Source organism: Lithobates pipiens, unplaced genomic scaffold, assembly GCF_037356315.1.
Source record: "Lithobates pipiens isolate NorthernLeopardFrog02 unplaced genomic scaffold, aLitPip1_a1.2 Scaffold_35, whole genome shotgun sequence".
NCBI lineage: Eukaryota > Metazoa > Chordata > Amphibia > Anura > Ranidae > Lithobates > Lithobates pipiens.
Genome location: NW_027507811.1, coordinates 8,022,117 through 8,047,380, shown reverse-complemented (window position 1 = coordinate 8,047,380; position 25,264 = coordinate 8,022,117). Strand labels below are relative to the sequence as shown.

Below are 25,264 nucleotides of genomic sequence, written 5' to 3'. Positions count from 1 at the left end.
TACTGAATGGGTACCTGCCACTGTGGTGTACCATAGGCCACAAACAAAGGGTGCATTAGAGCCCAGTGGAAAAAAATGGCTGCTATGTTAACCTGGTTTCCCACACACTTTCTGCTGAGCTCTGCCTCTCTCCCTGTGCTGATAATAAAAAGGGGGAGGGCTCTGCCCAGTCAGACAGTCTGCATGGGAGAGAAGGCACAGCATGTATTATCCAGCTACTACACAGAGCTGCTGCTAGAGAGAGCCTCGTCTGCCTCTAGGAACCTTCCACATGTAGATTGCTGGGACCTGCAGTCCACCCTGAAGAACACCAACTGCTGGACACTGCCAAGATAGATTAAACCAGTTATGGACTCTTTCCTGTGCAGGTAAGCTGGGGCAGCCACAAGCCTGAGTTAGGGACTGGGAACGCTAAGGAAAGACTGAGCACTTTGCTTTGTAACTGTTTTGCTTAGAGTTTCCAGTTAAGCTTTTGAAACTTTGTTCTTGCCTGGTCTGAAGTTACTAAAGGAGTGCATGTAAGTAACCAGCACACCCCGTATACAGCTTGGGTCAGTTGAAACACATTGGGTATGAAGACAGCGTTAGTTAATATGGTACAGAAAACAGCAAGCGGTTACCAAGGGTAACGAAGGTTTAGCAAGCAGTCTGTTGTGAAGTGTGTACCTGTGATTGATGGGACAATTGTCGGTATTTTCTCCCCTGGTGGTCTCTCTCCCATAGCAATGGGAGCAGATCAGTGTTCAGGGGTCCCCGGCCTAAGAAGCGGTAAGGAAGAATTAAATTTAGAGCACGTATGGAGTTCAGGCTAGGTGCTCCGTTATTGGTAGTGAGGTAGCGGAGATACGCTGGACAGGTGGGGAGGGCATAGGCACAGCGTGTCCCTCCTAAATGAAACACGTGACATTAGTGGTGTACATTAACATCAAGACAGGTGAGTTGGTGAGCACGGCTCAGGTAAAGGTACCTTGTGTAAGGAAGTAACCCTAACCAAGGCCCCCTGGTGTAGCCCAGAAAAACCCACCCCAGGGTAGGCCTTGCATGTGACCCACACTTTGCGCCCCAACAAGGAGAGAAACATGGAGGCGTGTCACCTACCTACCCTACATAAAGGACAAGGCTGCATTAAGAGTCAAAAGAAATGGTGTCCTTGAGGAGTAGTAGTTTGGCGAGTACGGCTCAAGTAAAGGTACCTCATGTGTAAGGTAGTGATCCTATCCAAAGCGCTTAGAGCAGCCCAGAAGAACACACCCCAGGTTAGGCCTTCAATGTGACCCACACTTGGCTCTCAATGAGGAGGGGAACATTGGGAGAGCGTCACACGCCTACCTACCCTACAAGAAGGAAAAGGCCACATTATGAGTCCAGACAAATGGTTGGCGCCTACCAGTCAACTTGCCCATAGTATTTCCAGATCCAATTAATGCTTTCTACCACTTTCCCTTCATTGTGGAAGGGAGGAAAGCCTATGGCCATAGGTGTTCCCCCTGCAGCTTTGCCTCCAGTTCGTAGCTCCTCCATCAGGATAAGTGGAAAAGAGATAGTCACAGATCACATCTTTAAACTGGTGTCGTGTTGGACTCCCTCTATAATGAAGGCAGTGGATCCATCAAATTTCCTTTATGTATTGGGGAGAGGGGAAACTCCCCTCTTGAAGCCTCCCAACAAATACCTTCTTCTCGCCACCAGCACTCCAACACTCCTCCTCACTTCCAGCACTCAAAACCTCCTCCTCCCTTTCAGCCCCCCAACCCTTCTCACCTCCAGCACCCCAACCCTCCTCCTAGCCACCAACACTGCAATGCTCCTCTTCACTTTCAGCACTTCAACGCTCTTCCAGCATTCCAACCCTCCTTCTCACTTCCAGAACCCCAACTATCCTCCTCACCACCAGCACTCCAACTCTCCTCCTCACTTCCAGCACTCCAATGCTCCTCCCAACTTTCAGCACTCCTAAGCTCCTCCTCATTTCCAGCACTCCTAAGCTCCTCCTCATTTCCAGCACTCCAATGCTTCTCCTCACTTTCAGTACTCCTATGCTCCTTCTCACTTTCAGCACTCCTAAGCTCCTCCTCATTTCCAGCACTCCTAAGCTCCTCCTCATTTACAGCACTCCAACGCTTCTCCTCGCTTCCAGCACTCCAATGCTCCTCCTCACTTTCAGCACTCCTAACTCCTCCTCCTTTCCAGCACTCCTAAGCTCCTCTTCATTTCCAGCACTCCAACGCTTCTCCTCACTTCCAGCACTCCAATGCTCCTCCTCACTTTCAGCACTCCTAAGCTCCTCCTCCTTTCCAGCACTCCTAAGCTCCTCCTCATTTACAGCACTCCAACGCTTCTCCTCACTTCCAGCACTCCAATGCTCCTCCTCACTTTCAGCACTCCTAAGCTCCTCCTCATTTCCAGCACTCCTAAGCTCCTCCTCATTTACAGCACTCCAACGCTTCTCCTCACTTTCAGTACTCCTATGCTCATTCTCACCTCCAGCACCCCAACCCTCCTCCTCATCTCCAGCACTCCAACCCTCTTTCAAACCTCCTCACCGCCAGCACTCTGACGCTCCTACTCACTTCCAGCACTCCAACGCTCCTCCTTACTTTCAGAACTCAAATGCTCCTCCTCACTTACAGCACTCCAACGCTCCGCCTCACTTCCAGAACTCCAACGCTCCTCCTCATTTTCAGCACTCCAACACTTCTCCTCACTTTCAGTACTCCTATGCTCCTCCTCATTTCCAGCACTCCAACGCTTCTCCTCACTTTCAGTACTCCTATGCGCCTTCTCACCTCCAGCACCCCAACCCTCCTCCTCACCTCCAGCACTCCAACCCTCCTCCAAACCTCCTCACCGCCAGCACTCCGACGCTCCTACTCACTTCCAGCACTCCAACGCTCCTCCTTACTTTCAGAACTCAAATGCTCCTCCTCACTTACAGCACTCCAACGCTCCGCCTCACTTCCAGAACTCCAACGCTCCTCCTAATTTTCAGCACTCCAACGCTCTTCCAGAGCTCCAACCCTCCTTCTTATTTCCAGAACCCCAACCATCCTCCTCACCACCAGCACTCCAACTCTGCTCCTTACTTCCAGCACTCCAATGCTTCCCCTCACTTCCAGCTTTTCAATCCTCCTCCTCACTTCCAGAACCCCAACCCTGCTCCTCATCTGAGTCTTACTTGGATGAATGAGAAAATCTTAGGGCTTGTAAAGCCAAATGGGAAGGTTTTCATCACGGTAAATAGGTTTTTCCAAGCAAATTTTTCCTAAGCAGCACCACATAGTGAAAATTTAGAGGACAATTATACTCTGTAATCACGTTTTGCTAGAAGATCTTTATATTGTAAAGCGCTGAGCAAACTGTTAGTGCTATATAAATTCTGTATAATATTACCCTTTCATGCCTAAGCCTATTTCCGGGAAGATCGGATGGAGGGGGGTCGTCCCCTCCCGCTCCTTTAGGATAACAGCTGAGCGGCTTTTAGCCACATCGGTTTTTATCACTAAAGAGCCAACCGCTGGCTCTAAAAGAATGGTACCGGGGTGATGCCTGCGGCTGCAGGTATCACCCCGGGTTAACCCCTTCAAGACACGAATGCAAATTTGCGTACGGCCGGTACTAAGGGGTTAAAGATGAAAGGAGCTACAATCTCACTGCTCATCCCAATCAGTAATACATTTATCACCCCCTTGGTGGGAGTGGAGATGACCCCATCTATAAGGATATACAGTACATATACACACAGCACAAGGCCGCGTTCACACAAGATGTTTCTTTGCAGTTCCTCTGAGCTCCACAAGGTGGGGATCTCACATTTTTCCAGACAGGAAGTCTCTATGGAAGACAGGAAGTGATGAAAGATATAAATAGGAAGTTCCGGGTGAGAGGTGAGTCACTAGGAAGTAGAGAGAAGACGTCGCTGGAAGTGGCAGTAGAGGAGGTAATAAGATCTTATTTTCTATTTACACCCAGTAACCCCCCCCCCCGTCATGTCCGTCCTCTTCCTCCATAGTCACTGTGACGTCTTTTATCTCCAGTAGATGATGATACACACATATATAGTGTGGAAACCTAGATTAATACAATTAAAGAAAGATCCTATTGATCGTTCCCTATCCGCAGATCTAAAACTAAGCAAAAATAGTGATAAAATAGAAAGCGTGACTTCTAATCAGGGAAGTAGGACAAAATATAACAGGTTTACTAGGGGCAAAGAACACAACAAACTCCAATCTACATGCGCCCACTGGGGGCAATTAACCTCTTACAGTATATCCCCACCCTAATATTATACAACCAATACAGTCCAGATGATTCTCCTGTCAGATCACCTGAGGCCAGGTGATAGATGCACACTGTTGGGGTCAGGTGCGCACCGCTGAGGTAGTGGAGCTTTCCGCTGACTGCTGCGGATGGAGCTCTGGGTGGTTCAGGAAAGCAAGTCCACTGGAGCACTCACACGGATTACACTGGGAGCCGGAGCATGGGATTCCCCAGGGCACGGAGTCTAGGAGCCAGCAGGTGTTCACCAGAGCCTCTAATGGTGAGAATGGCCTTCGCTGCAGCTGACTCCAGGTCGTGGGCCCCCCAGGGTCTCCCAGCTCACAGCTGGCTACTGGTAGATAGACAGGAAGCAGCAGTCCAGGACAACAAGGGATAGTCAGAGGAAAAGTCAAGGGTCGGGTCAACGAGCAGACAGGGAAGGTCAGGAGAACACGCTAAAGGTCGGGGTATCAAGCGGACAGGGATAGTCAAGAGAACAAGCCAAGGTCAGTATACGGAATCAGATGTAGCGCACACAGCAGGAACAGAAATAAGCTGAACACAAGCAGAGAGGTCAGCAGACAGACAGGGCCTGATACATTACTGCAGATTCATGACACCTCCACTATCCATCTACAGAGAAAACCGCATAGATCACATGACGGCACCAATGAGGATGGAGGACTGGAGTCACATGACTGAGAGGATACTAAACCTCACCCTGGAGATCATCTACCTGCTGACCGGAGAGGTGAGGAGGATTCTGGGAGGTCACATGACATCACTCTTATCTCTATTAATAAAACACAGACCTGACCGGAGAGGTGAGGAGGATTCTGGGAGGTCACATGACATCACTCTTATCTCTATTAATAAAACACAGACCTGACCGGAGAGGTGAGGAGGATTCTGGGAGGTCACATGACATCACTCTTATCTCTATTAATAAAACACAGACCTGACCGGAGAGGTGAGGAGGATTCTGGGATTCTAATATGATGTTCCTATTGGTTCCCCAATACAGAGATTTCCTCCTGTGAAGTCCGGTGATCATATGACCATCACAGTGCCTCCATGTGACTCCCTAAAACCTGAGAGACATAACATGGAGAAGATTCTAGAAGTCACCAAGAAGATGATGGAGCTGCTGACAGGAGAGGTGAGGAGGATTCTGGGAATTGTGGGACATTATCCAGTAACAGACAAGGGATGTGTCTGGATGGTGACTGTATCATTGTGTGTGTCAGGTTCCTATAAGGTGTCAGGATGTCACTGTCTATTTCTCCATGGAGGAGTGGGAGTATTTAGAAGGACACAAGGATCTCTACAAGGACGTCATGATGGCCAATCAGCCGCCCCTCACATCACCGGGTAAGAGGAGACTTTATTGTAAAGGAGAGAGCAGTACGGAGGCTCCACCTAGATCCCCCATCATCTGATAAACACATAGAAACAATGTATTCAGTCAGTGTGTGTGTTTCCTACAGATGGATCCAGTAATGGGAACCCACCAGAGAGATGTCCCCGTCCTCTGTATTCCCGGGATTCCACACAGGAAGGTCACACCATCCCCCACCATCATCAGGTAGGTGAGGAACAATTAATGGTAGTTATCTTTTTTACACAAGATTATTTGTTACAGTTCATTTTATTTTATATATTTAGACTGGAAACCTCAGGGATTATAATGTTATTATCAAAGAAGAGTTTAAAGAGGAAGAGGAGGAGTATGGCGTGATGAAGTTTTCAGAAGGACACACTGAATTCTATAAGGAAGTAATGAAGGAGCCAACTGAGAGATGTCCCCGTCCTCTGGATTCCACACAGGAAGGTCGCACCATCCCCCACCATCATCAGGTAGGTGGAGTTGAGGGTCGGGAACATAAAGTGATTGGACACTCCGACATGTGGAGGCGATGTGTGGACTCCACAAGATGCACGTTGGCACCAATGACAAAGTCAGAGGAAGGTGGAGTGTCCTAAAGAACGATTTTAGGGACTTGGGAGTCAAACTGAGGAAAAGGACCTCCAAGGTAATATTCTCAGGAATACTACCGGTACATCGAACCACACCAGAAAGGCAGAGGGAGATTAGGGAAGTAAACAAGTGGCTGAGGGGTTTGGGTTCCTGGAGGACTTGGTTGACTACTCAGTTGATAACCGGTACTATAGAAGGGATGGACTGCACCTAAATGAGGAAGGGGCAGATCAGCTGGGAAAGAAGATGGCTGAAAAGTTAGAGGGTTTTTTAAACAAGGCGATGGGGGGAGGGTCCAGAGGAAGAGATAGTCAGCGCAAAACATATTCCAGAGGGTAGTATTGGAGGCATTAGTGGTAGGTTGACTAAAGCACATAAACCCATGGTAAGTATAGTAACAAGTCCAATCTTGGAACACTCAATAAGAGGATAATATGTGCCCGGTCAAACCAACAAGAATCATTTACAAGTGAATGTGAGAGATGACATCACTAAGGGAACTAGGGAGGAGGTGGAATCCTTATGGGTAGAGCTCCGAAGGGATGAAGCTAAGGGGAAAATAATACTGGGAGTATGCTATAGGCCCCCTAACCTGAGGGAGGAGGGGAAGACGGACCTCCTATCACAAGTTAGATTAGCAGCAAGGATGGGAAGTGTTATCATAATGGGGGATTTCTCACCAACATCTCCCCTCTCTGTGTACCCGGCCTCTCCCCTCTCTGTGTACCCGGCCTCTCTCCCCTCTCTGTGTACCCGGCCTCTCTCCCCTCTCTGTGTACCCGGCCTCTCTCCCCTCTCTGTGTACCCGGCCTCTCTCCCCTCTCTGTGTACCCAACATCTCCCCTCTCTGTGTACCCGGCCTCTCTCCCCTCTCTGTGTACCCAACATCTCCCTTCTCTGTGTACCCGGCCTCTCTCCCTTCTCTGTGTACCCGGCCTCTCTCCCCTCTCTGTGTGCCCGGCCTCTCTCCCTTCTCTGTGTACCCGGCCTCTCTCCCCTCTCTGTGTACCCGGCCTCTCTCCCCTCTCTGTGTACCCGGCTCCTCTCCCCTCTCTGTGTACCCAACATCTCCCCTCTCTGTGTACCCAACATCTCCCCTCTCTGTGTACCCGGCCTCTCTCCCCTCTCTGTGTACCCGGCCTCTCTCCCCTCTCTGTGTACCCGGCCTCTCTCCCTTCTCTGTGTACCCGGCCTCTCTCCCCTCTCTGTGTACCCAGCCTCTCTCCCCTCTCTGTGTACCCGGCTCCTCTCCCCTCTCTGTGTACCCAACATCTCCCCTCTCTGTGTACCCGGCCTCTCTCCCCTCTCTGTGTACCCAACATCTCCCCTCTCTGTGTACCCAACATCTCCCCTCTCTGTGTACCCGGCCTCTCTCCCCTCTCTGTGTACCCAACATCTCCCCTCTCTGTGTACCCGGCCTCTCTCCCCTCTCTGTGTACCCGGCCTCTCTCCCCTCTCTGTGTACCCGGCCTCTCTCCCCTCTCTGTGTACCCGGCCTCTCTCCCCTCTCTGTGTACCCGGCCTCTCTCCCCTCTCTGTGTACCCAACATCTCCCCTCTCTGTGTACCCGGCCTCTCCCCTCTCTGTATATCCAACATCTCCCCTCTCTGTGTACCCGTCCTTTCTCCTCTCTGTATACCCGGCCTCCGGCCACTCCCCTCTCTGTATACCCATCATCTCCCTTCTCTGTATACCCAACCTCTTCCCTTCTCTGTGTACCCAACATCTCCCCTCTCTGTGTACCCGGCCTCTCCCCACTCTGTGCACCCGTCCTCTCTCCTCTCTGTATACCCGGCCTCCGGCCTCTCTGTGTACCCAACATCTCCCCTCTCTGTGTACCCGGCCTCTCTCCCCTCTCTGTGTACCCAACATCTCCCCTCTCTGTGTACCCGGCCTCTCTCCCCTCTCTGTGTACCCGGCCTCTCTCCCCTCTCTGTGTACCCAACATCTCCCCTCTCTGTGTACCCAACATCTCCCCTCTCTGTGTACCCGGCCTCTCCCCTCTCTGTATATCCAACATCTCCCCTCTCTGTGTACCCGTCCTTTCTCCTCTCTGTATACCCGGCCTCCGGCCACTCCCCTCTCTGTATACCCATCATCTCCCTTCTCTGTATACCCAACCTCTCCCTTCTCTGTGTACCCGGCCTCTCCCCTCTCTGTGTACCCAACATCTCCCCTCTCTGTGTACCCGGCCTCTCCCCACTCTGTGCACCCGTCCTCTCTCCTCTCTGTATACCCGGCCTCCGGCCTCTCTGTGTACCCAACATCTCCCCTCTCTGTGTACCCGGCCTCTCCCCCCTCTCTGTGTACCCGGCCTCTCCCCCTCTCTGTGTACCCGGCCTCTCCCCTTCTCTGTGTACCCGGCCTCTCCCCTTCTCTGTGTACCCGGCCTCTCCCCTTCTCTGTGTACCCGGCCTCTCTCCCTTCTCTGTGTACCCGGCCTCTCTCCCTTCTCTGTGTACCCGGCCTCTCCCCTTCTCTGTGTACCCGGCCTCTCTCCCTTCTCTGTGTACCCGGCCTCTCTCCCTTCTCTGTGTACCCGGCCTCTCTCCCTTCTCTGTGTACCCGGCCTCTCTCCCTTCTCTGTGTACCCGGCCTCTCTCCCTTCTCTGTGTACCCGGCCTCTCTCCCTTCTCTGTGTACCCGGCCTCTCTCCCTTCTCTGTGTACCCGGCCTCTCTCCCTTCTCTGTGTACCCGGCCTCTCTCCCTTCTCTGTGTACCCGGCCTCTCTCCCTTCTCTGTGTACCCGGCCTCTCTCCCTTCTCTGTGTACCCGGCCTCTCTCCCTTCTCTGTGTACCCGGCCTCTCTCCCTTCTCTGTGTACCCGGCCTCTCTCCCTTCTCTGTGTACCCGGCCTCTCTCCCTTCTCTGTGTACCCGGCCTCTCTCCCTTCTCTGTGTACCCGGCCTCTCTCCCTTCTCTGTGTACCCGGCCTCTCTCCCTTCTCTGTGTACCCGGCCTCTCTCCCTTCTCTGTGTACCTGGCCTCTCTCCCTTCTCTGTGTACCCGGCCTCTGGCCTCTCCCCTCTCTGTGTACCCGGCCTCTCTCCCCTCTCTGTGTACCCGGCCTCTCTCCCTTCTCTGTATACCCGGCCTCTGGCCTCTCCCCTCTCTGTATACCCAACATCTCCCCTCTCTGTATACACTAGCCTGTCTTCTATATACACTAGCCTCTCTGTATGTAAAAATCTGCATCTTGTGGCAGATAACATGACAAGCTCTCTGGGGACCCCAATGTAATGAGGGGGGGGGGGTTTGGTTACATTGATTTAATTTTAATATATAATATTACACACACACACATTATATACATGTGTATGTCCGCCCAAGCGTATGACTTTTTCTTTACTTCGCTGCTATTGGCTCTGGCCCCAGATCTTTTGTAGATGTAGCAACGCCCCTGGTCATCAGCATTCAAACTTTATAAAGAATGCCACAAGAAATGTAAGGGGGCAATAAGGACGGCTAAGATAGAAAACAAAAGACACATAGCGGAGGAGAGCAAAAAAAAAAAGAAAATCCCAAGAAATTCTTTATGTATGTAAACAGTAAAAAAAAAAAAAAAAAAAAAAAAAAAAAGGAGGACAGACCACATTGGCCCCATAAAGAATGAGGAAGGACAACTAGTTACAAAGGATGGAGAGATGGCGAAGGTGTTGAATTTATTCTTCTCCTCAGTCTTCACGAGGGAATCGGGTGAGGGGGGGGGGGGGCTTCAGTAACCAAAACTGCAGTGTTTATCCTCATTCTTTACTGTAAGAGCAGCAAGGACGTGGAATTCCCTGCCACAGGTGGTGGTCTCAGCAGGGCGCATTGATAGTTTCAAAAAACAATTAGATAAGCTCTTGAACAACCAAAACGTACAGGATATACAATGTAATACTGACATCTAATCCCACACATGGGTTGGACGTGATGGACTTGTGTCTTTTTTCATCCTCACCTACTATGTAACTCTGATTATTTTCTATGTGATCTCACATCATAAATACTTCTATGTTACAGATGTTATTTTCTGCCATTCTGTTGGTTTAGGGTGAAGATCTGATGAACATGAAAGTTGAGGGTGAAGTAGAAGAGACGTATGTGAGGGATGATCAGCAATATACGGAGGAGGAGGCTGGAATGACGAGGACATTCATAGAGGAGGACACTCCTACAGAGATCAGCACAGGTGACCCATCATATATTCTTCTTATCCTCACTGAGTAACATATCACCAGAAGCCTATTCCCACGGTCACTTGTTCTATGGTAAATGGTCTTCAAGTCTGAACTTTGACCCTCTTGTCTATCAGAGATCACGTGACCCAATGCCTAGGCTTCTGGTTGTGTGAAGAGCATGGACCTCCCAGCCCCCATTGGTTCCTGCTCTTCTGACAAGGCTGTGTAAATGTAGAAGTGATCTGGGAGGAGGACCAAAGAACCTTTGACTGAAGAGGGGGGAAAAGTCCCGGCTGGTTGGGACCTCCACAGAGAACATCTCCTCACTCATATCTACCTGATCCAGATGGGATCTTGATGGAAGGGAACTAACCCTCTCATATCTATTGATGATGTTTTTATATTTTTCCAGGACACGCCATGGAGAAACCCTCAAAGGATCGTCTCACTTTATCTCCAGGTTGTAGAATGGAAGATGAGGACATCACAGGAGATTGTGGAGGAGAAAAGACAATGATCTCCACTATGGATGGTGGACTTCACAGTGTGGATAGACCATGGAATCCCTCCGACTCTGAGCAACCTCGTACTGTGGGGGATGGGGCCGGGATTCAGGAGGAGAAGGAATTCTCCTGTAACGATTGTGGGGAACGTTTTAGCTCTGAATCTGATCTTATTATACATCAGAGATCTCACACCGGTGAAAAGCTTAATTGCTGTTCAGAGTGCGGGAAATATTTTCCCCATAAATCAGGACTAGTCAGACATCATAGATCACACACAGGGGAGAAACCGTATTCCTGTCCTGAGTGTAGGAAAACATTTTCGCAGAAAACCGGTCTTTACACACATCAGAGATCGCACACTGGTGAAAAGCCGTATTCCTGCCATGTGTGCGGGAAATGTTTTTCAGATCAGGCCAGTTTTTTGAGACATCAGAGATCTCACACAGGGCAGAAGACTCATTCCTGCCCTGAGTGCGGAAAATGTTTTACAAGGAAATCAGTACTTATGATACATCAAAGATCTCACACGGGGGAGAAGCCGTATTCCTGTTCTGAGTGCGGGAAATGTTTTCCCTATAAATCAGACCTGGCCAGACATTACAAATCTCACACAGGGGAGAAGCCGCATTCCTGCCCCAATTGTGGGAAATGTTTTCAAAACAGACCAGACCTTGTTAAACATGAAAGATCTCACACAGGGGAGAAGCCGTATTCCTGTCCTGAGTGCGGGAAAACATTTTCCCAGAAGACCCATCTATCTACACATCAGAGATTGCACACGGGTGAAAAGCCGTATTTTTGCCTTGAATGTGGGAAATATTTTGCAGATAAAGCCAATTTTTCGAGACATCAGAGATCTCACACGGGCGAGAAGCCGTATTCCTGCTCTGTGTGCGGGAAATGTTTTCAAGAGAGATCAGACCTTGGTAAACATCAAAGATCTCACACAGGTGAGAAGCTGCATTCATGCCCTGAGTGTGGGAAATCTTATACATGGAAATCAGACCTTGTTATACATCAAAGGTCTCACACTGGGGAGAAACCGTATCCTTGCTCTGACTGCGGGAAATGTTTTTTCCATAAATCAGATCTGGCAAGACATGGCAGATCTCACACAGGGGAGAGGCCGTTTTCCTGTCCTGAGTGCGGGAAATGTTTTCTACAGAAAGCCCATCTTTACAGACATCTGAGAACCCACACAACCCCTGAGGTGAATTAGTGTCCTGAGTGCGGGAAATGTCTTTTATATGGATCATATTTTGCCGAACATCAGAGATCTCACACTGGGAAGAAGCTCACCTTGATATACATCTCAGAAAACACGTGGCTGAGCGCTCCTCTGATCTTTATCATGGAAGAAACACTTTATAAGAAATCAGAGATCACTGAAGACTTCAAAGTTCTGTCTGGATTACTCTGCTAGGAGAGAGAAGGAGAGGGTGTCACTGCTGGTTGGGTCCCTCTAGGAGAGAGAAGGAGGGGGTGTCACTGCCGGTTGGGTCCCTCTAGGAGAGAGAAGGAGGGGGTGTCAGTGCAGGTTGGGTCCCTCTAGGAGGAGGGGGTGTCAGTCCTGGTTGGGTCCCTCTAGGAGAGAGAAGGAGGAGGTGTCACTGCTGGTTGGGTCCCTCTAGGAGAGAGAAGGAGGAGGTGTCACTGCTGGGTTGGGTCCCTCTAGGAGAGAGAAGGAGGGGGTGTCACTGCCGGTTGGGTCCCTCTAGGAGAGAGAAGGAGGGGGTGTCTGTGCCGGTTGGGTCCCTCTAGGAGAGAGGAGGAGGGGGTGTCACTGCCGGTTGGGTCCCTCTAGGAGAGAGAAGGAGGGGGTGTCACTGCCGGTTGGGTCCCTCTAGGAGAGAGAAGGAGGGGGTGTCTGTGCCGGTTGGGTCCCTCTAGGAGAGAGGAGGAGGGGGTGTCCGTGCCGGTTGGGTCCCTCTAGGAGAGAGAAGGAGGGGGTGTCGCTGCTGGTTGGGTCCCTCTAGGAGAGAGGAGGAGGGGCTTATCACTGCTGGTCGGGTGCCTCTAGGAGAGAGAAGGAGGGGGTGTCACGGCTGGTCGGGTCCCTCTAGGAGAGAGAAGGAGGGGGTGTCACTGCCGGTTGGGTCCCTCTAGGAGAGAGAAGGAGGGGGTGTCACTGCTGGTTGGGTCCCTCTAGGAGAGAGAAGGAGGGGGTGTCACTGCCGGTTGGGTCCCTCTAGGAGAGAGGAGGAGGGGGCGTCACGACTGGTTGGGTCCCTCTAGGAGAGAGGAGGAGGGGCTGTCAAGGCTGGTTGGGTCCCTCTAGGAGAGAGAAGGAGGGGATGTCACTGCCGGTTGCGTCCCTCTAGGAGAGAGAAGGAGGGGGTGTCACTGCCGGTTGCGTCCCTCTAGGAGAGAGAAGGAGGGGGTGTCACTGCTGGTTGGGTCCCTCTAGGAGAGAGAAGGAGGGGATGTCACTGCCGGTTGCGTCCCTCTAGGAGAGAGAAGGAGGGGGTGTCACTGCTGGTTGGGTCCCTCTAGGAGAGAGGAGGAGGGGCTGTCAAGGCTGGTTGGGTCCCTCTAGGAGAGAGAAGGAGGGGGTGTCACTGCCGGTTGGGTCCCTCTAGGAGAGAGAAGAAGAGGGTGTTACTGCCGGGTTGGGTCCCTCTAGGAGAGAGAAGGAGGGGGTGTCTGTGCTGGTTGGGTCCCTCTAGGAGAGAGGAGGAGGGGGTGTCCGTGCCGGTTGGGTCCCTGTAGGAGAGAGAAGGAGGAGGTGCTGCTGCTGGTTGGGTTCCTCTAGGAGAGAGGAGGAGGGGCTGTCAAGGCTGGTTGGGTCCCTCTAGGAGAGAGGAGGAGGGGGTGTTACTGCTGGTTGGGTCCCTCTAGGAGAGAGAAGGAGGAGGTGTCGCTGCTGGTTGGGTTCCTCTAGGAGAGAGGAGGAGGGGCTGTCAAGGCTGGTTGGGTTCCTCTAGGAGAGAGGAGGAGGGGGTGTCAAGGCTGGTTGGGTCCCTCTAGGAGAGAGGAGGAGGGGGTGTCACTGCTGGTTGGGTCCCTCTAGGAGAGAGAAGGAGGGGGTGTCACTGCCGGTTGGGTCCCTCTAGGAGAGAGAAGAAGAGGGTGTCACTGCCGGGTTGGGTCCCTCTAGGAGAGAGAAGGAGGGGGTGTCACTGCTGGTGGGGTCCCTCAAGGAGAGAGAAGGAGGGGGTGTCACTGCCGGTTTGGTCCCTCTAGGAGAAAGAAAGAGGGGGTGTCACTGCCGGTTGCGTCCCTCTAGGAGAGAGGAGGAGGGGTTGTCACTGCTGTTTGGGTCCCTCTAGGAGAGAGGAGGAGGGGCTGTCAAGGCTGGTTGGGTCCCTCTAGGAGAGATAAGGTGGGGGTGTCACTGCCGGTTGGGTCCCTCTAGGAGAGAGGAGGAGGAGGTGTCGCTGCTGGTTGGGTTCCTCTAGGAGAGAGAAGGAGGGGGTGTCACTGCTGGTTGGGTCCCTCTAGGAGAGAGGAGGAAGGGGTGTCACTGCCAGTTGGGTCCCTCTAGGAGAGAGAAGGAGGGGGTGGCACTGCCGGTTGGGTCCCTCTAGGAGAGAGAAGGAGGGGGTGTCACTGCCGGTTGGGTCCCTCTAGGAGAGAGAGAAGGAGGGGGTGTCACTGCCGGTTGGGTCCCTCTAGGAGAGAGAAGGAGGGGGTGTCACTGCCGGTTGCGTCCCTCTAGGAGAGAGAAGGAAGGGGTGTCACTGCCGGTTGGGTCCCTCTAGGAGAGAGAAGGAGGGGGTGTCACTGCCGGTTGCGTCCCTCTAGGAGAGAGAAGGAGGGGGTGTCACTGCCGGTTGCGTCCCTCTAGGAGAGAGAAGGAGGGGGTGTCACTGCCGGTTGGGTCCTTCTAGGAAAGAGGAGGAGGAGGTGTCGCTGCTGCTTGGGTCCCTCTAGGAGAGAGAAGGGGGGGGGGTGTTACTGCCGGTTGGGTCCCTCTAGGAGAGAGAAGGAGGGGGTGTAGAGCCTGGTTGGGCCCCTCTAGGAGAGAGGAGGAGGGGGTGTCACTGCCGGTTGGGTCCCTCTAGGAGAGAGAAGAAGAGGGTGTCACTGCCGGGTTGGGTCCCTCTAGGAGAGAGAAGGAGGGGGTGTCAGTGCCGGTTGGGTCCCTCTAGGAGAGAGGAGGAGGAGGAGGTGGTGTCGCTGCTGGTTGGGTCCCTCTAGGAGAGAGAAGTAGGGGGTGTCACTGCTGGTTGGGTCCCTCTAGGAGAGAAGGAGGGGGTTTCACTGCCGGTTGGGTCCCTCTAGGAGAGAAGGAGGGGGTGTCACTGCCGGTTGGGTCCTTCTAGGAGAGAGAAGGAGGGGGTGTCACTGCCGGTTGGGTCCCTCTAGGAGAGAGAAAGAGGGGACGTCACTGCCGGTTGGGTTCCTCTAGGAGAGAGAAGGAGGGGGTGTCACTGCTGGTTGGGTCCCTCTAGGAGAGAGAAGGAGGGGATGTCACTGCCGGTTGGGTCGCTCTAGGAGAGAGAAGAAGAGGGTGTCACTGTCGGGTTGGGTCCCTCTAGGAGAGAGAAGGAGGGGTGTCAGTGCCGGTTGGGTCCCTCTAGGAGAGAGGAGGAGGGGGTGTCAGTGCTGGTCGGGTCCCTGTAGGAGAGAGAAGGAGGGGGTGTCACTGCTGGTTGGGTCCCTCTAGGAGAGAAGGAGGGGGTGTCACTGCTGGTTGGGTCCCTCTAGGAGAGAAGGAGGGGGTGTCACTGCCGGTTGGGTTCCTCTTGGAGAGAGAAGGAGGGGTGTCACTGCCGGTTGGGTCCTTCTAGGAGAGAGAAGGAGGGGGTGTCACTGCCGGTTGGGTCCTTCTAGGAGAGAGAAGGAGGGGGTGTCACTGCCGGTTGGGTCCCTCTAGGAGAGAGAAGAAGAGGGTGTCACTGCCGGGTTGGGTCCCTCTAGGAGAGAGAAGGAGGGGGTGTCACTGCCGGTTGGGTCCCTCTAGGAGAGAGGAGGAGGGGGTGTCAGTGCCGGTTGGGTCCCTCTAGGAGAGAGAAGGAGGGGGTGTCTGTGCCGGTTGGGTCCCTCTAGGAGAGAGAAGGAGGGGGTGTCGCTGCTGGTTGGGTCCCTCTAGGAGAGAGGAGGAGGGGGTGTCCGTGCCGGTTGGGTCCCTCTAGGAGAGAGAAGGAGGGGGTGTCGCTGCTGGTTGGGTCCCTCTAGGAGAGAGGAGGAGGGGCTTATCACTGCTGGTCGGGTGCCTCTAGGAGAGAGAAGGAGGGGGTGTCACGGTTGGTCGGGTCCCTCTAGGAGAGAGAAGGAGGGGGTGTCACTGCTGGTTGGGTCCCTCTAGGAGAGAGAAGGAGGGGGTGTCACTGCCGGTTGGGTCCCTCTAGGAGAGAGAAGGAGGGGGTGTCACTGCTGGTTGGGTCCCTCTAGGAGAGAGAAGGAGGGGGTGTCACTGCCGGTTGGGTCCCTCTAGGAGAGAGGAGGAGGGGGCGTCACGACTGGTTGGGTCCCTCTAGGAGAGAGACGGAGGGGGATGTCACTGCCGGTTGCGTCCCTCTAGGAGAGAGGAGGAGGGGCTGTCAAGGCTGGTTGGGTCCCTCTAGGAGAGAGAAGGAGGGGGTGTCACTGCCGGTTGGGTCCCTCTAGGAGAGAGAAGAAGAGGGTGTTACTGCCGGGTTGGGTCCCTCTAGGAGAGAGAAGGAGGGGGTGTCTGTGCTGGTTGGGTCCCTCTAGGAGAGAGGAGGAGGGGGTGTCCGTGCCGGTTGGGTCCCTGTAGGAGAGAGAAGGAGGAGGTGCTGCTGCTGGTTGGGTTCCTCTAGGAGAGAGGAGGAGGGGCTGTCAAGGCTGGTTGGGTCCCTCTAGGAGAGAGGAGGAGGGGGTGTTACTGCTGGTTGGGTCCCTCTAGGAGAGAGAAGGAGGAGGTGTCGCTGCTGGTTGGGTTCCTCAAGGAGAGAGGAGGAGGGGCTGTCAAGGCTGGTTGGGTCCCTCTAGGAGAGAGGAGGAGGGGGTGTCACTGCTGGTTGGGTTCCTCTAGGAGAGAGGAGGAGGGGGTGTCACTGCCGGTTGGGTCCCTCTAGGAGAGAGGAGGAGGGGGCGTCACGACTGGTTGGGTCCCTCTAGGAGAGAGGAGGAGGGGCTGTCAAGGCTGGTTGGGTCCCTCTAGGAGAGAGAAGGAGGGGATGTCACTGCCGGTTGCGTCCCTCTAGGAGAGAGAAGGAGGAGGTGTCGCTGCTGGTTGGGTTCCTCAAGGAGAGAGGAGGAGGGGCTGTCAAGGCTGGTTGGGTCCCTCTAGGAGAGAGGAGGAGGGGGTGTCACTGCTGGTTGGGTTCCTCTAGGAGAGAGGAGGAGGGGGTGTCACTGCCGGTTGGGTCCCTCTAGGAGAGAGGAGGAGGGGGCGTCACGACTGGTTGGGTCCCTCTAGGAGAGAGGAGGAGGGGCTGTCAAGGCTGGTTGGGTCCCTCTAGGAGAGAGAAGGAGGGGATGTCACTGCCGGTTGCGTCCCTCTAGGAGAGAGAAGGAGGGGGTGTCACTGCTGGTTGGGTCCCTCTAGGAGAGAGGAGGAGGGGGTGTCAAGGCTGGTTGGGTCCCTCTAGGAGAGAGGAGGAGGGGGTGTCACTGCTGGTTGGGTCCCTCTAGGGGAGAGAAGGAGGGGGTGTCACTGCTGGTTGGGTCCCTCTAGGAGAGAAGGAGGGGGTGTCACTGCTGGTTGGGTCCCTCTAGGAGAGAGAAGGAGGGGGTGTCACTGCTGGTTGGGTCCCTCTAGGAGAGAGAAGAAGAGGGTGTCACTGCCGGGTTGGGTCCCTCTAGGAGAGAGAAGGAGGGGGTGTCAGTGCCGGTTGGGTCCCTCTAGGAGCGAGAAGGAGGGGGTGTCACTGCCGGTTGGGTCCCTCTAGGAGAGAGAAGGAGGGGGTGTCACTGCTGGTTGGGTCCCTCTAGGAGAGAGAAGGAGGGGGTGTCACTGCCGGTTGGGTCCCTCTAGGAGAGAGGAGGAGGGGGCGTCACGACTGTTTGGGTCCCTCTAGGAGAGAGGAGGAGGGGCTGTCAAGGCTGGTTGGGTCCCTCTAGGAGAGAGAAGGAGGGGATGTCACTGCCGGTTGCGTCCCTCTAGGAGAGAGAAGGAGGGGGTGTCACTGCTGGTTGGGTCCCTCTAGGAGAGAGGAGGAGGGGCTGTCAAGGCTGGTTGGGTCCCTCTGGGAGAGAGAAGGAGGGGGTGTCACTGCCGGTTGGGTCCCTCTAGGAGAGAGAAGAAGAGGGTGTTACTGCCGGGTTGGGTCCCTCTAGGAGAGAGAAGGAGGGGGTGTCTGTGCTGGTTGGGTCCCTCTAGGAGAGAGGAGGAGGGGGTGTCCGTGCCGGTTGGGTCCCTGTAGGAGAGAGAAGGAGGAGGTGCTGCTGCTGGTTGGGTTCCTCTAGGAGAGAGGAGGAGGGGCTGTCAAGGCTGGTTGGGTCCCTCTAGGAGAGAGGAGGAGGGGGTGTTACTGCTGGTTGGGTCCCTCTAGGAGAGAGAAGGAGGAGGTGTCGCTGCTGGTTGGGTTCCTCTAGGAGAGAGGAGGAGGGGCTGTCAAGGCTGGTTGGGTCCCTGTAGGAGAGAGGAGGAGGGGGTGTCACTGCTGGTTGGGTTCCTCTAGGAGAGAGAAGGAGGGGGTGTCAAGGCTGGTTGGGTCCCTCTAGGAGAGAGGAGGAGGGGGTGTCACTGCTGGTTGGGTCCCTCTAGGAGAGAGAAGGAGGGGGTGTCACTGCCGGTTGGGTCCCTCTAGGAGAGAGAAGAAGAGGGTGTCACTGCCTGGTTGGGTCCCTCTAGGAGAGAGAAGGAGGGGGTGTCACTGCTGGTGGGGTCCCTCAAGGAGAGAGAAGGAGGGGGTGTCACTGCCGGTTGGGTCCCTCTAGGAGAAAGAAAGAGGGGGTGTCACTGCCGGTTGCGTCCCTCTAGGAGAGAGGAGGAGGGGTTGTCACTGCTGGTTGGGTCCCTCTAGGAGAGAGGAGGAGGGGCTGTCAAGGCTGGTTGGGTCCCTCTAGGAGAGAGAAGGTGGGGGTGTCACTGCCGGTTGGGTCCCTCTAGGAGGAGGAGGAGGTGGTGTCGCTGCTGGTTGGGTCCCTCTAGGAGAGAGAAGGAGGGGGTGTCACTGCTGGTTGGGTCCCTCTAGGAGAGAAGGAGGGGGTTTCACTGCCGGTTGGGTCCCTCTAGGAGAGAAGGAGGGGGTGTCACTGCCGGTTGGGTCCCTCTAGGAGAGAGAAAGAGGGGGCGTCACTGCCGGTTGGGTTCCTCTAGGAGAGAGAAGGAGGGGGTGTCACTGCTGGTTGGGTCCCTCTAGGAGAGAGAAGGAGGGGGTGTCACTGCCGGTTGGGTCCCTCTTGGAGAGAGAAGAAGAGGGTGTCACTGTCGGGTTGGGTCCCTCTAGGAGAGAGAAGGAGGGGTGTCAGTGCCGGTTGGGTCCCTCTAGGAGAGAGGAGGAGGGGGTGTCACTGCTGGTCGGGTCCCTCTAGGAGAGAGAAGGAGGGGGTGTCACTGCTGGTTGGGTCCCTCTAGGAGAGAAGGAGGGGGTGTCACTGCTGGTTGGGTCCCTCTAGGAGGGAGGAGGGGGTGTCACTGCCGGTTGGGTTCCTTCTAGGAGAGAGAAGGAGGGGGTTTCACTGCCGGTTGGGTCCCTCTAGGAGAGAAGGAGGGGGTGTCACTGCCGGTTGGGTTCCTCTTGGAGAGAGAAGAAGAGGGTGTCACTGCCGGGTTGGGTCCCTCTAGGAGAGAGAAGGAGGGGGTGTCAGTGCCGGTTGGGTCCCTCTAGGAGAGAGAAGGAGGGGGTGTCTGTGCCGGTTGGGTCCCTCTAGGAGAGAGAAGGAGGGGGTGTCGCTGCTGGTTGGGTCCCTCTAGGAGAGAGGAGGAGGGGGTGTCCGTGCCGGTTGGGTCCCTCTAGGAGAGAGAAGGAGGGGGTGTCGCTGCTGGTTGGGTCCCTCTAGGAGAGAGGAGGAGGGGCTTATCACTGCTGGTCGGGTGCCTCTAGGAGAGAGAAGGAGGGGGTGTCACGGCTGGTCGGGTCCCTCTAGGAGAGAGAAGGAGGGGGTGTCACTGCTGGTTGGGTCCCTCTAGGAGAGAGGAGGGGGTGTCACTGCCGGTTGGGTCCCTCTAGGAGAGAGAAGGAGGGGGTGTCACTGCTGGTTGGGTCCCTCTAGGAGAGAGAAGGAGGGGGTGTCACTGCTGGTTGGGTCCCTCTAGGAGAGAGAAGGAGGGGGTGTCACTGCCGGTTGGGTCCCTCTAGGAGAGAGGAGGAGGGGGTGTCACTGCTGGTTGGGTCCCTCTAGGAGAGAGAAGGAGGGGGTGTCACTGCCGGTTGGGTCCCTCTAGGAGAGAGGAGGAGGGGGCGTCGCGACTGGTTGGGTCCCTCTAGGAGAGAGGAGGAGGGGGCGTCACGACTGGTTGGGTCCCTCTAGGAGAGAGACGGAGGGGGATGTCACTGCCGGTTGCGTCCCTCTAGGAGAGAGGAAGAGGGGGTGTCACTGCTGGTTGGGTCCCTCTAGGAGAGAGGAGGAGGGGCTGTCAAGGCTGGTTGGGTCCCTCTAGGAGAGAGAAGGAGGGGGTGTCACTGCCGGTTGGGTCCCTCTAGGAGAGAGAAGAAGAGGGTGTTACTGCCGGGTTGGGTCCCTCTAGGAGAGAGAAGGAGGGGGTGTCTGTGCTGGTTGGGTCCCTCTAGGAGAGAGGAGGAGGGGGTGTCCATGCCGGTTGGGTCCCTGTAGGAGAGAGAAGGAGGAGGTGCTGCTGCTGGTTGGGTTCCTCTAGGAGAGAGGAGGAGGGGCTGTCAAGGCTGGTTGGGTCCCTCTAGGAGAGAGGAGGAGGGGGTGTCACTGCTGGTTGGGTCCCTCTAGGAGAGAGAAGGAGGAGGTGTCGCTGCTGGTTGGGTTCCTCTAGGAGAGAGGAGGAGGGGCTGTCAAGGCTGGTTGGGTCCCTCTAGGAGAGAGGAGGAGGGGGTGTCACTGCTGGTTGGGTTCCTCTAGGAGAGAGGAGGAGGGGGTGTCAAGGCTGGTTGGGTCCCTCTAGGAGAGAGGAGGAGGGGGTGTCACTGCTGGTTGGGTCCCTCTAGGAGAGAGAAGGAGGGGGTGTCACTGCCGGTTGGGTCCCTCTAGGAGAGAGAAGAAGAGGGTGTCACTGCCGGGTTGGGTCCCTCTAGGAGAGAGAAAGAGGGGGTGTCACTGCTGGTGGGGTCCCTCAAGGAGAGAGAAGGAGGGGGTGTCACTGCCGGTTGGGTCCCTCTAGGAGAAAGAAAGAGGGGGTGTCACTGCCGGTTGCGTCCCTCTAGGAGAGAGGAGGAGGGGTTGTCACTGCTGTTTGGGTCCCTCTAGGAGAGAGGAGGAGGGGCTGTCAAGGCTGGTTGGTTCCCTCTAGGAGAGAGAAGAGGGTGTTACTGCCGGGTTGGGTCCCTCTAGGAGAGAGGAGGAGGGGGTGTCAGTCCCGGTTGGGTCCATCTAGGAGAGAGGAGGAGGAGGTGTCGCTGCTGGTTGGGTTCCTCTAGGAGAGAGAAGGGGCTGTCACTGCTGGTTGGGTCCCTCTAGGAGAGAGGAGGAAGGGGTGTCACTGCCAGTTGGGTCCCTCTAGGAGAGAGAAGGAGGGGGTGTCACTGCCGGTTGGGTCCCTCTAGGAGAGAGAAGGAGGGGGTGTCACTGCCGGTTGGGTCCCTCTAGGAGAGAGAGAAGGAGGGGGTGTCACTGCCGGTTGGGTCCCTCTAGGAGAGAGAAGGAGGGGGTGTCACTGCCGGTTGCGTCCCTCTAGGAGAGAGAAGGAGGGGGTGTCACTGCCGGTTGCGTCCCTCTAGGAGAGAGAAGGAGGGGGTGTCACTGCCGGTTGCGTCCCTCTAGGAGAGAGAAGGAGGGGGTGTCACTGCCGGTTGGGTCCTTCTAGGAAAGAGGAGGAGGAGGTGTCGCTGCTGCTTGGGTCCCTCTAGGAGAGAGAAGGAGGGGGTGTCACTGCCGGTTGGGTCCCTCTAGGAGAGAGAAGGAGGGGCTGTCAAGGCTGGTTGGGTCCCTCTAGGAGAGAGGAGGAGGGGGTGTCACTGCCGGTTGGGTCCCTCTAGGAGAGAGAAGAAGAGGGTGTCACTGCCGGGTTGGGTCCCTCTAGGAGAGAGAAGGAGGGGGTGTCAGTGCCGGTTGGGTCCCTCTAGGAGAGAGGAGGAGGAGGAGGTGGTGTCGCTGCTGGTTGGGTCCCTCTAGGAGAGAGAAGGAGGGGGTGTCACTGTTGGTTGGGTCCCTCTAGGAGAGAAGGAGGGGGTTTCACTGCCGGTTGGGTCCCTCTAGGAGAGAAGGAGGGGGTGTCACTGCCGGTTGGGTCCTTCTAGGAGAGAGAAGGAGGGGGTGTCACTGCCGGTTGGGTCCCTCTAGGAAAGAGAAAGAGGGGGCGTCACTGCCGGTTGGGTTCCTCTAGGAGAGAGAAGGAGGGGGTGTCACTGCTGGTTGGGTCCCTCTAGGAGAGAGAAGGAGGGGGTGTCACTGCTGGTTGGGTCCCTCTAGGAGAGAGAAGGAGGGGGTGTCACTGCCGGTTGGGTCCCTCTAGGAGAGAGAAGGAGGGGGTGTCACTGCTGGTTGGGTCCCTCTAGGAGAGAGAAGGAGGGGGTGTCACTGCCAGTTGGGTCCCTCTAGGAGAGAGGAGGAGGGGGCGTCACGACTGGTTGGGTCCCTCTAGGAGAGAGACGGAGGGGGATGTCACTGTCGGTTGCGTCCCTCTAGGAGAGAGGAAGAGGGGTGTCACTGCTGGTTGGGTCCCTCTAGGAGAGAGGAGGAGGGGCTGTCAAGGCTGGTTGGGTCCCTCTAGGAGAGAGAAGGAGGGGGTGTCACTGCCGGTTGGGTCCCTCTAGGAGAGAGAAGAAGAGGGTGTTACTGCCGGGTTGGGTCCCTCTAGGAGAGAGAAGGAGGGGGTGTCTGTGCTGGTTGGGTCCCTCTAGGAGAGAGGAGGAGGGGGTGTCCGTGCCGGTTGGGTCCCTGTAGGAGAGAGAAGGAGGAGGTGCTGCTGCTGGTTGGGTTCCTCTAGGAGAGAGGAGGAGGGGCTGTCAAGGCTGGTTGGGTCCCTCTAGGAGAGAGGAGGAGGGGGTGTTACTGCTGGTTGGGTCCCTCTAGGAGAGAGAAGGAGGAGGTTTCGCTGCTGGTTGGGTTCCTCTAGGAGAGAGGAGGAGGGGCTGTCAAGGCTGGTTGGGTCCCTCTAGGAGAGAGGAGGAGGGGGTGTCACTGCTGGTTGGGTTCCTCTAGGAGAGAGGAGGAGGGGGTGTCAAGGCTGGTTGGGTCCCTCTAGGAGAGAGGAGGAGGGGGTGTCACTGCTGGTTGGGTCCCTCTAGGAGAGAGAAGGAGGGGGTGTCACTGCCGGTTGGGTCCCTCTAGGAGAGAGAAGAAGAGGGTGTCACTGCCGGGTTGGGTCCCTCTAGGAGAGAGAAGGAGGGGGTGTCACTGCTGGTGGGGTCCCTCAAGGAGAGAGAAGGAGGGGGTGTCACTGCCGGTTGGGTCCCTCTAGGAGAAAGAAAGAGGGGGTGTCACTGCCGGTTGCGTCCCTCTAGGAGAGAGGAGGAGGGGTTGTCACTGCTGTTTGGGTCCCTCTAGGAGAGAGGAGGAGGGGCTGTCAAGGCTGGTTGGGTCCCTCTAGGAGAGAGAAGGTGGGGGTGTCACTGCTGGTGGGGTCCCTCAAGGAGAGAGAAGGAGGGGGTGTCACTGCCGGTTGGGTCCCTCTAGGAGAAAGAAAGAGGGGGTGTCACTGCCGGTTGCGTCCCTCTAGGAGAGAGGAGGAGGGGTTGTCACTGCTGTTTGGGTCCCTCTAGGAGAGAGGAGGAGGGGCTGTCAAGGCTGGTTGGGTCCCTCTAGGAGAGAGAAGAAGAGGGTGTTACTGCCGGGTTGGGTCCCTCTAGGAGAGAGGAGGAGGGGGTGTCAGTCCCGGTTGGGTCCCTCTAGGAGAGAGGAGGAGGAGGTGTCGCTGCTGGTTGGGTTCCTCTAGGAGAGAGAAGGGGCTGTCACTGCTGGTTGGGTCCCTCTAGGAGAGAGGAGGAAGGGGTGTCACTGCCAGTTGGGTCCCTCTAGGAGAGAGAAGGAGGGGGTGTCACTGCCGGTTGGGTCCCTCTAGGAGAGAGAGAAGGAGGGGGTGTCACTGCCGGTTGGGTCCCTCTAGGAGAGAGAAGGAGGGGGTGTCACTGCCGGTTGCGTCCCTCTAGGAGAGAGAAGGAGGGGGTGTCACTGCTGGTTGGGTCCCTCTAGGAGAGAGAAGGAGGGGGTGTCACTGCTGGTTGGGTCCCTCTAGGAGAGAGAAGGAGGGGGTGTCACTGCCGGTTGGGTCCCTCTAGGAGAGAGAAGGAGGGGGTGTCACTGCCGGTTGGGTCCCTCTAGGAGAGAGAGAAGGAGGGGGTGTCACTGCCGGTTGGGTCCCTCTAGGAGAGAGAAGGAGGGGGTGTCACTGCCGGTTGCGTCCCTCTAGGAGAGAGAAGGAGGGGGTGTCACTGCCGGTTGGGTCCCTCTAGGAGAGAGAAGGAGGGGGTGTCACTGCCGGTTGCGTCCCTCTAGGAGAGAGAAGGAGGGGGTGTCACTGCCGGTTGCGTCCCTCTAGGAGAGAGAAGGAGGGGGTGTCACTGCCGGTTGGGTCCTTCTAGGAAAGAGGAGGAGGAGGTGTCGCTGCTGCTTGGGTCCCTCTAGGAGAGAGAAGGAGGGGGTGTCACTGCCGGTTGGGTCCCTCTAGGAGAGAGAAGGAGGGACTGTCAAGGCTGGTTGGGTCCCTCTAGGAGAGAGGAGGAGGGGGTGTCACTGCCGGTTGGGTCCCTCTAGGAGAGAGAAGAAGAGGGTGTCACTGCCGGGTTGGGTCCCTCTAGGAGAGAGAAGGAGGGGGTGTCAGTGCCGGTTGGGTCCCTCTAGGAGAGAGGAGGAGGAGGAGGTGGTTTCGCTGCTGGTTGGGTCCCTCTAGGAGAGAGAAGGAGGGGGTGTCACTGCTGGTTGGGTCCCTCTAGGAGAGAAGGAGGGGGTTTCACTGCCGGTTGGGTCCCTCTAGGAGAGAAGGAGGGGGTGTCACTGCCGGTTGGTTCCTTCTAGGAGAGAGAAGGAGGGGGTGTCACTGCCGGTTGGGTCCCTCTAGGAGAGAGAAAGAGGGGCCGTCACTTAGGGTTGCCACCTGTCCAGGATTCACCCGGAGAGTTCGGGTTTGGAATCCTGTGTCCGGGTTTCAGTCTGCCTGAAACCCGGACACATTATTTAGACTGGACTGTGGCTCCCCAAGTAGCTTAGAGAACGGGCCACAGATCCCGAATGGCAAAATTTAATTTTTGTGTTACTATCTGAGGGTAGGTTTGGCATCACTGGGGGGCGGGGGGCATGATGTTAGTAAGAGCAGTTTGGCCACACTCACTGTTTGCCGCAGTGCACTGCATTACCACTCTCCTTGGGGGGGCACCCAAAGGTGTCTCAGGTCTTTTAGAATCCTATAGTGTATACTACGAAAAAAATGTGCCCA

General features: G+C 55.8%; 2 protein-coding genes across 2 annotated transcripts in view; one reads left to right on the top strand and one right to left on the bottom strand.

Moving 5' to 3' along the window:
• The window catches only part of LOC143955711 (uncharacterized), a 338,238-nt gene that overhangs the window by 118,736 nt on the left and 194,238 nt on the right, over positions 1 to 25,264 (bottom strand). The window lies entirely within an intron of this gene.
• Positions 1 to 25,264, top strand: part of LOC143956079 (uncharacterized) — a 76,444-nt gene that overhangs the window by 11,284 nt on the left and 39,896 nt on the right. Inside the window, 4 exon segments of the mRNA XM_077466204.1 lie at positions 5,748 to 5,845; positions 10,275 to 10,413; positions 10,815 to 11,868; positions 12,281 to 12,307. Coding sequence (XP_077322330.1) covers positions 5,748 to 5,845; positions 10,275 to 10,413; positions 10,815 to 11,868; positions 12,281 to 12,307 — 1,318 coding nt within the window.